The 9,054-nt window shown below is 39.6% G+C and overlaps 1 protein-coding gene across 2 annotated transcripts in view; it reads right to left on the bottom strand.

Annotated features, from left to right (window-relative positions):
• Positions 1–9,054, bottom strand: part of col27a1a (collagen, type XXVII, alpha 1a) — a 64,110-nt gene that overhangs the window by 4,698 nt on the left and 50,358 nt on the right. For both annotated transcript variants that reach the window (XR_008398300.1, XM_053687815.1), the window contains exons 40-58: positions 7,934–7,987; positions 7,751–7,804; positions 7,460–7,516; positions 7,284–7,337; positions 6,859–6,912; positions 6,688–6,741; positions 6,519–6,572; positions 5,841–5,948; positions 5,469–5,576; positions 4,554–4,661; positions 3,768–3,821; positions 3,079–3,141; positions 2,367–2,420; positions 1,236–1,271; positions 1,114–1,131; positions 977–1,012; positions 835–861; positions 513–678; positions 203–312 (exon numbers count right to left, since the gene is read on the bottom strand). Coding sequence is in view for 1 of the 2 variants with exons in the window: in XM_053687815.1 (XP_053543790.1) it covers positions 203–312; positions 513–678; positions 835–861; positions 977–1,012; positions 1,114–1,131; positions 1,236–1,271; positions 2,367–2,420; positions 3,079–3,141; positions 3,768–3,821; positions 4,554–4,661; positions 5,469–5,576; positions 5,841–5,948; positions 6,519–6,572; positions 6,688–6,741; positions 6,859–6,912; positions 7,284–7,337; positions 7,460–7,516; positions 7,751–7,804; positions 7,934–7,987 (1,269 nt within the window). In the remaining variant the exon portion in view is untranslated. The remainder of the gene's footprint in view (positions 1–202; positions 313–512; positions 679–834; positions 862–976; positions 1,013–1,113; positions 1,132–1,235; positions 1,272–2,366; positions 2,421–3,078; positions 3,142–3,767; positions 3,822–4,553; positions 4,662–5,468; positions 5,577–5,840; positions 5,949–6,518; positions 6,573–6,687; positions 6,742–6,858; positions 6,913–7,283; positions 7,338–7,459; positions 7,517–7,750; positions 7,805–7,933; positions 7,988–9,054) is intronic.

Raw genomic sequence — 9,054 nt, 5'->3', positions numbered from 1 at the left:
TCATTTTTCTTTCTTAATTACCACCACAATGTAACAGAGCTAGTGCATTAATATATGACTGTTGATTTGCCATTATATATAGACACGTGCGATTAAATGAGTTGAACAGTTATGTCCGGTTCATGCAGGTTTACGTGATTTGAATATATTATGATCATTCCGATTATGATCCAATTCATCTCTGATTAGATAAACTCAATACCTTGGACACAGTAATCGGTCTAAGGCAGGTGAGCCCGCCTCTCGTGAAGTCGCATGTCACTTCTATAGAGTCAGACGGACAGCCCAGGTTTGGGTCAATCCAATAAGTGCCTGCAGGAAGGAGAGGATATTTAAACACCATATTTATTGAATCGCCGTTCAAACGTTGCATCGTTGACAAGCTGTATATGAGAGAACATTTTGTCAGTATAACAAATAGGCTGATGTTTTTACAGAAGGTATATTGAAATGAAGACCAAGACACACACACACACACACACACACACACACACACACACACACACACACACCATCGATGAATTTGTGTTGGCAGGTTATAAGGTCTCGGCAGAGGCGAGCCGGATGATCCCGTGTTCCTAGTGGATTCTTCAGACTGAGAACTAGCAAACTCAAATAGTGCAGTGTCTGTAAGATTGCTGGAGCTTGATCCATGGGAAAATCCATCTGATCCTCCACCTGAGAGAGAGAGAGAGAGAGAGAGAGAGAGAGAGAGAGACAGAGAGTGGAGTGAAGGAGGAGAGTGGGGGTGTGGTTTAGTCGGAGTCTGCAGTGGGAGGGTAATGTCTGGGGAAAAGCTAACGTGAAAAAAAAAAAACCTACTTCAGTACTTACAAAGGATTTGGGGATACTGGGAGGTCCCTAAAAAAACAGAAGAAAAAAAAAAATAACCACGTTAGGGTTTAAGTCTGTGTGCATGTTCATGTGTGCATGTAGGCCAGAAAGAAATATGAGAGGAGATAAAGATCTCTCTTACTGGTAAACCAGGAGGCCCGCGACGTCCAGGAGCACCCTGAAAACAGTCGGCACATTTTAAACGAGTGTAAAAGTGTTTGTGTTTGTGAATCTGTGCACGTGTGTGTCTGTGAGTGTTGTGCGTGTTGAAAGCCTCACCCTCGGCCCCTGAGCACCCTGTATGACAAAATAGAGAAAAAACACAACACTTAAGGGTTTCGCGTTTTTCTATTCGTGAAAAACAAACGCATGGATTCTGTGGGTGTATATTCAATTTTTACCATTTCTCCTCTGCTACCAGAATCCCCTCTAGGACCCTAGACAAAGGTCGGAGATTAAGAAAGCCATGGGTCAGAACTTCAGCGGTACCGTACTCATCATATCCTTTACCGAATGGCTAAAATGGCTTGTTTATTTTCATCTTTTAGGAACAAACATCGTTCAACTGTATCGCTCAAATATGTCCGGATTTTTCAACAATAAGAGAATAAGTGAAGTAACGTAATGCACGGTGGAATATACTGAGATTTCGAGTGTTTGTTATCGACAAGCAAAACCACTTCCTACTGTGTGTTTAAATGAAATGAAGCAACAAGTGTGTAATACATATTTACGATGGATATAAAAATTCGAATAATTAAGCTTAACGGTTGAGCTTTTTTTAAATATGGTGAAGGTTCTTTTATTTAACATTTATGGAAGGTGGCTCAGGTGTCATTACTTTGTAGCAGTTGGCAAACCGCGTTTTTTGTCTTAATAACTGCGGCGATAACAACTTTTTACGGCTGCTATAATGTAAGTGATAACAGGAACTAATTTATTTCCCTGACATTCTACTACATTAAAGTATAAACTGACTCAATGAATGTGGTGATGTTCTTTAATTAATTTAAAAATGATAACTGTTGGCAAATTGCTAGAATTAATAGAAGGAATAAAATACTCCTTTTGTTATGGCTATCAGGGGCAATTCCATATTGGGCCCCTAGAGGGCACCCTGACTGTCTGTGGAGAACCACTTCTTCTGTTGTCCCTCATTTCCCAGTATTAACCATGCTCCTTTTTTTTTTTTTTTTTTTTTGGACATTTTCTTGATTAGTTACCCTATTCGAGTTATCTGTTTTCTTCCTTTAGTTGCTAGCGCATTGCATTTAGGTGATGTTTGTGTTTTGCTTGCATTTGTTATACTTTGTACTGTGTACTTGTACTATTCTGTTTTGATCGTTTAAGTTTGTCTAGCCTTGTTTTCTTAATTTTGCTTAGTTTCTGGTTGTCCTGGTGTTCTGGTTCTTTCCGTCCCCGTGTCTGTTTCCCTGAGTTTTTTCTCCATGAACTCCATCATGACACCTTTACTTATTAAAATCATATACGTTTGGTGTTTGTATTATACTATATATTGACACATCACTCACAGGACTGCCACCTGGGCCGATTATACCAGCAGGACCAGTCACCCCCACTTTACCCTGAGGAAGATGGGAAAGAAAAAACATTCAGTATTTCCGTCTTGCGCAAACGACACACATAAGTCTAGATTCAAAGGAATTACGATTAAGACTGCAAAAAAATGTGTGTGTGTGTGTGTGTTGATGGATAACAGGTTATAAACTGCACCCATAACTGTTGCAAAAACAGGCATTCGAAGCGAATACGAAAATATCATTGTGAAATGCCGGTTACAAAAATTGCAGGATTTGTTTAAAAATGCTTAAAGAGACCTAATGTTAAAAGGTTACCCGAGGTAACCCTGCCAGGCACACTGTTGTTGTTCAGTGTTCTCCTGATGGTGGACTCGTGAACATTACCATCAGCCAGTATGAGAGAGAACTTTAGTTGCTTAGAAGTTACCCCGGGTTCCTTTGTGACCTCATGGATTTTTACATCTAATTTCACCTTCGATGCAATGAACTGCTAACCCTAGAGCTTGTGCCACTCACAGATATGTAATATTGGATCATTATCCTCAATAAATAAATGACACCGTATAATGTTTGGACTTGTGCGAAATCTGATGTTTTAGGTCATATTTATGTAGAAATATAGAACATTCTAAAGGGTTCACAAACTTTCAAGCACCATTGTATGTGTGTGTTATTGTGTATGATTGTGTATGTTTAGTCTCACCATTTGTCCAGGGGGCCCTTTAGGTCCACGAATACCTTTTGGCCCAAAGTCACCCGGAGGCCCCTGCCCAAGGAAAACAAAAAGACACTATTAATTAAACACATATGCGCACCTTCATACACACAACATCACTACTCACATATGCTACGTGTTCATGGTATTTCCTAGTTTTACAAGGTTAGTAAAAAGGGACCAAGAAAACATGGCGCAAATAACACACTGTTAGTGTGTGTGTGTGTGTGTGTGTGTGTGTGTGTGTGTGTGTTCTAGTTTCCTGACAGACAATAAGTTTCCACAACCAATGTCCAATTACAGAACATTTCTTACTGACTTTCACAAATCAAAAGTTTTCATTTGGTATGTTTATACTTAATGCACCTCCTTGTGTTGTGATGCATAACAGTGTTGTAACTATAGCACATGCCTCTGAATCCGCCCACCTGCTGCACTACACACATCTGACTGACGGCAGAACGGTTTTTACTAGGCTTTTTTTTGTTTTTTTTTACTATCCTTTTAGCCCATTTATACTAGTCGGGCCTCACGTGTATTATTACAACCAATTATTATAACCAGTTATGGTTATGGTTTAGGCTTATTATTTGAATTTGCATTACAAAAAAATTGTAAACCAAGGTCAACGTAAAGCAGAAAGCGTTACACTCTCGCTCTTCCTCTCTCCATCTTACCTTTGGACCAAATATTCCTAGTATCCCTGGAAAACCAGGCTCTCCGACATCTCCCTAAAAAACAAAACCATGACAGTAAGCCCTAAAGAAATATCCTACGAGTAAGAGTACACACCAAAAACATAAAATATGCATATGATGCAACTGTATGTTAACAGTGCAACGTGAGCGGATCAGTTTCAGAGGAAATCTGATTCCCTTTAAAACTGTACATGTGAATCTGATCTCAAAATGTCGGGTTTTGAAATGTCAGTATCTTAGTCAGTATCCCAAATGTCCGTATCTTAAGGAATTAAAAAAAAAAAAAACTTGGATAAGGTTAAATTTATACATTTAAATTTGAAAATGAATCAACACAACGCAAATCGTTAATGAGTAGGACGAATGCATTTATCATCGTCTGTATCGTTTACATCGATCTCATTTGATACACTGGAAAAACCAAACAAATACAGGTACTTTAAAAAAAATGAGTAGTAATCAATAGTTATTACTTATGAGAACTGAACGCATTTGTCTCAAGCATTTAAACAGATATATCAGTCATGAATGTCATTTTGTTATATTAAATGTATCCAGAAAAAAAAAATCGATATTTACTTTGTTTCAGTCTAAACAGGTGTAACTGTGTGGGTTCCAGTTTTGTTATAAAAATCTATGGTATGTAATAGTAAAAAAGTACTCAGAAACAGTACTCGGAAAAATACCTCAATTCCCAAGGGATTTGACCATTGATTTAAAAAAAAAAATTATATATATATATATATAGTACTTTATGGTACTCACTGGCTGTCCTTTGGGCCCTGGATCTCCCTGAGCTCCTGGCAGTCCCATTCCTCCTTTAAATCCTCTTTTCCCTGAAGGACCAGGATGACCTGGGAGACCTCGCTCACCCTGCCAATTATTAAATAGCTTATTGATAGTAATTCTCACTGACTAATATAGCCTAAATGAAATAAAATTTGCTCCTATTTCCTGAAATCAGCATGGATCAAGGCACACAACCCATCAACTGATGCCATTACCTGTGCTAGCATACAGATACACTGTATTTCAGATGCAGGAAAGGATTTATCAAAGAGATAAAAACGATCTTACTCTTAAATAATTAGTGTTCAGTGATGATCTGATGAGGATCTGACACTAAAGCGCCGGTATAATGACAATTAAAGGCAGTAAGATGCGTTCAAAGGCATCAAACCGGAGAGCGTTAGTGGACATTAGTGTGCAAATGTGAATGAAAACCTTCTTGAAGGCTCTGTTTAAATGCTGTCGGCATCAGGAGTACAAACAGACGTCGAATCCCTAATATGAAATGTTAACCGTGGCAATAAGTCATCCTTCTGAAGAACATTCTGATTGTTTTGAGACACTAAGGTGCAATGTAGAAAAATACTCCTTATTGAGACGTCTAATCTAATTAACGTCCTTTGGCAAAATTGATGCAATGCAGAACGATGCACTTTACATAAACACCTGCCGACTTTTTTTTGCATCTTCATTTAGAAATAGCCCAAATGACATATTTATTAAGGCAAACACACAAAATAGACGTCGCGTGCTGTTATGTTTAATCATTTATCCATAGGCCATTTTATTAAACCAGCTTGAACATTTTTGTGGTATCACATTCGTATATCAGTAAATCAGGGCTGTGGTGTGTTGCTGTATGCTGTTTGTTCAGCTTGAGAGTCATCTCACCTTTGGGCCAAATGAACCCTGATCTCCTGGTAAACCTGGAACACCGACTTTCCCCCTTGCTCCAGATTTCCCTGGAAGCCCGACCTCTCCATCGTCTCCTTGCTCACCCTGAAGAAAGAGAGATAAAGAGGAGAACGAGAGAGAAAGAGGGTGCGGGAAGTCATTTTCAGGCATGCGTCACGATGAAATGGTGTACCGATGTAAGTGAATACTGGTACACTGTATATACACAGAAATATTGGTGCATTTTTTACAATTCCAAATTGTTTCATGAAAGTGAGACGAAATATGAAATATATGCTAACAAATACACATTATTTAACAGAAAAAAGGAAAGAAGAAGAAGAAGAAGAAGAAGAAAATTATGCTCACTGGTATTCCTTTACTTCCGTCCTTCCCTGGAATACCATCCACTCCAGGAACGCCCTCCCGGCCCTCTCGACCAATCACACCCCTCGGGCCTGGCAAGCCAACCTCAGCCTTCAAAAAAGAGAGAGAGAGAGATGTTGTACTCTATGGAAAACCATGGTATGTTGAATAAATATAAATAATGATATTTATATAATGATAACACCTTTCCAGACTCCAAACTCCAAAATTTCCACACACATAAGTCTAAGGTTTTTTTTGTTTGTTTGTTTGTTTGTTTGTTTGTTTATTTTTTGTTACTGATGTGAAAAGGACCAAATGTGCTAATTTTATAGAATTATATAGCAATATAATAAAATATACAAATTCAAATGAAGTGTAAACAATGCTCTCGTGCTTAGACGAACTCGTTCTAAACACACAGAAACGTTAAAGCTATTTATTTTGTTGACAAAATGTCGTTTGACAAACGTCCTGCCATTTTCCCTGAATAAACCGTCGGCCTCCAGCACAAAGGTCAAAGGTGATGTATAAGCAACGACGACAGAATTGACACTGTTCAGAAAAGTGGCTGTTTATGTCAAACTGTTTTTCTGAACTGTACAATTTTTACCGTTTTTGTGTGTGACAAAAACAATGATAATCAAGAAGGGGGGAAAAAAAAAGATCTGTTGTTCTTACCGGTGCTCCTCTACTTCCACGTTCTCCTTGCTGACCCTGTTTACCTTTTTGACCCTTTAAAAGGAGAAAAGAGAAGAAGAAAAAAGAGATGGTTAAAAACCTCCTACAGTCACACCTCTCAAACTCTGTGACCCATTAAACACAACCCCAAAAAAACACAACCCCATACCTGTTCCCCTTTTGAGCCTTTGGGGCCTTGTTGTCCACGAGGACCAGGGTGACCCTAAAATATATAAAAACACACCTGAGTGAGAGAGAGAGAGAGAGAGAGAGAGAGAGAATATGTGTGTGTCTGTGTATGTCTGTGTGTGTGTGTGTGTGTGTGTGTTCATTTGCTCACAGGTAATCCAGGTGCACCAGCTTTTCCTCGAAGTCCGTCCACCCCCGTCTGACCCTGGGCATCAAAACATCACCAGTGAACACACAAGAAGATATGAAAATCTTTATTCAACGTGCATTTATGTCAAGGCAAGCTTTAACACACAGGGACTTGTATGGTAGTATGTATGTTTTATTTTTATTTTCTTATAAACAAATAAAATAAAAAATAAATAAATAAATAAAACCAAGGGGTATTATTTATATATTCGCAAGTGTCGACACTGTGTCAGGACAGAAGGCTTTGCAGCGCATTAACTTCAAAAGAGAGAAATATTTGCACGTCAATAGAATTTTGCTAGGTTTATATGTGTACACGTGTGTTGTGCATGACCGTTACGAGGGCCGAAGAGCCAAAGGTCAAATCCAACCCTGATATTAACTCACTGGGTATCCTGGATCTCCTGGCTCCCCTCGGTCACCTCGGTCACCGATGCGACCCTGGCAAACGCGCACGAACACACACACACACACACACACAGTTTATTAATGTTTTCTGCTATACTGCAGACACAATATATATGAAAAAAACGAGTGTGTGAGAGACAAAAACATTAACTCACTCGAAATCCAGGGGAACCAGGAGGACCTGTTATTTTCCCATCATCTCCTTGTTCGCCCTAAACAACAACAGCAACAACAACAACAACAACGAAAAAACTTACATTAAATGAGATGAAAGTGTGATGTATAAGTTTCCTCCTTGCCATATTTTTGTGTGTGTAGTTTAACATTAGAGGTGTAAATAAATATGCACCATCGTAATGCTTTATGGATGCTGCAGTGAAAATGTTGTGGTACATTTCTTGTTAATGAGCAAAATACACAGGTACCCACAGGAAGTGGGATTTTACCTTTACACCTTTTGGTCCTGGAGGCCCTATAGGACCCTGTGGACCATGGTGACCCTACAGAAAGAGACGAAGAGAGAGAAAATGGAGTGGGAGTGATACTGCTCCTCTATATCCTCCATTAAAAGTGTGAAAGAGTGAGTTCATAAACGTCAGATGTGTCTAAGAATCTTTCATCATCCTCACCTCATACCCTGCTAGACCTGGATCCCCCTGTTGTCCCATCCGGCCTGGAGCACCCTGAAGAAGAAGTGAAAACTGTTTGCTGAATATTCCGAAGAAAATTATACTTTTTCCATACCAATACCAATTCCTGACATCACATTCTGACCCACATGCCTTAACTGAGAGTAAAACAGAAAGTGCGGAAATGAGCATATGGAGTAAAATATAATGAGATTTTAATTCTGTCCTTAAGAGCAAAGGACAGAATCAACCTGAAGCAACACAATGTAGCTTTCACACTGAAACCATACCACTTTGGATCATTGTCTTGCTGCATAATCCAGTTTTATCTACCAGGAATTTTCTGGTAGAGAGCATCCCCACACCATCACACTGCCACCACCATGCCTGATCTGATCGTAGGTATGATGTTCTTTTTGTGGAATTGTGTATTTGGTTTACTCCAGATGGAACGGGACGCCAAACAGTTCCACATTCGACTCCTAAGTCCACAGAACATTCTCCCAAAAGGTTTGAGGATCATCAAGGAGTGTTTTGGCAAAATTCAGACGAGCCTTAATGTTCTTCTTGGTCAGCAGTGGGTTTCACCTCACCACTCTTCCATGGAGCCATTTTCCCCCGGTGTCTCTCTGATAGTGGAGTCATGAACAGTGACCTTTATTGATGTAAGACAGGCCTGTAGGTCCTTTGATGCTGTCCTCGGCTCTTTGTGACTTCCTGGATGAGTCGTCGCTGTGCTCTTGGAGGAATTTTGGAAGGACGGACACTTCTGGGAAGGGTCGCTACCGTGCCGAGTTTTTCCATTTGGAGATAACGGCTCTCGCTGTGGTTCTTTAGAGTCCCAGAGCCTCTGAAATAGCTTTGTAACCCTTCCCAGACTGATGTCTTTCAATCACCTTCTTCCTCATCATTTCTGGAATTTCTTTTAATTTTTGCACAGTGTGTTACTCCGTAAGACCTTTAACCCACTTCATGCTGTTGATAAAGTTCTATGTAAGTGTAGATGTGAGTGAACAGGGTAACAGGTTCGCAGTAATCAGCCCTGGTTGCATCTAGTCCAGCTGAACCCCGTTATCAGTGCAGCTTCATAGATTTGGGGAATTAGTAACTACGGGGGCAAA

Source organism: Ictalurus punctatus, chromosome 18, assembly GCF_001660625.3.
Source record: "Ictalurus punctatus breed USDA103 chromosome 18, Coco_2.0, whole genome shotgun sequence".
Lineage (NCBI taxonomy): Eukaryota > Metazoa > Chordata > Actinopteri > Siluriformes > Ictaluridae > Ictalurus > Ictalurus punctatus.
The sequence above is the reverse complement of the archived record's forward strand: the minus strand, read 5'-3'. Positions and strand labels throughout refer to the sequence as shown.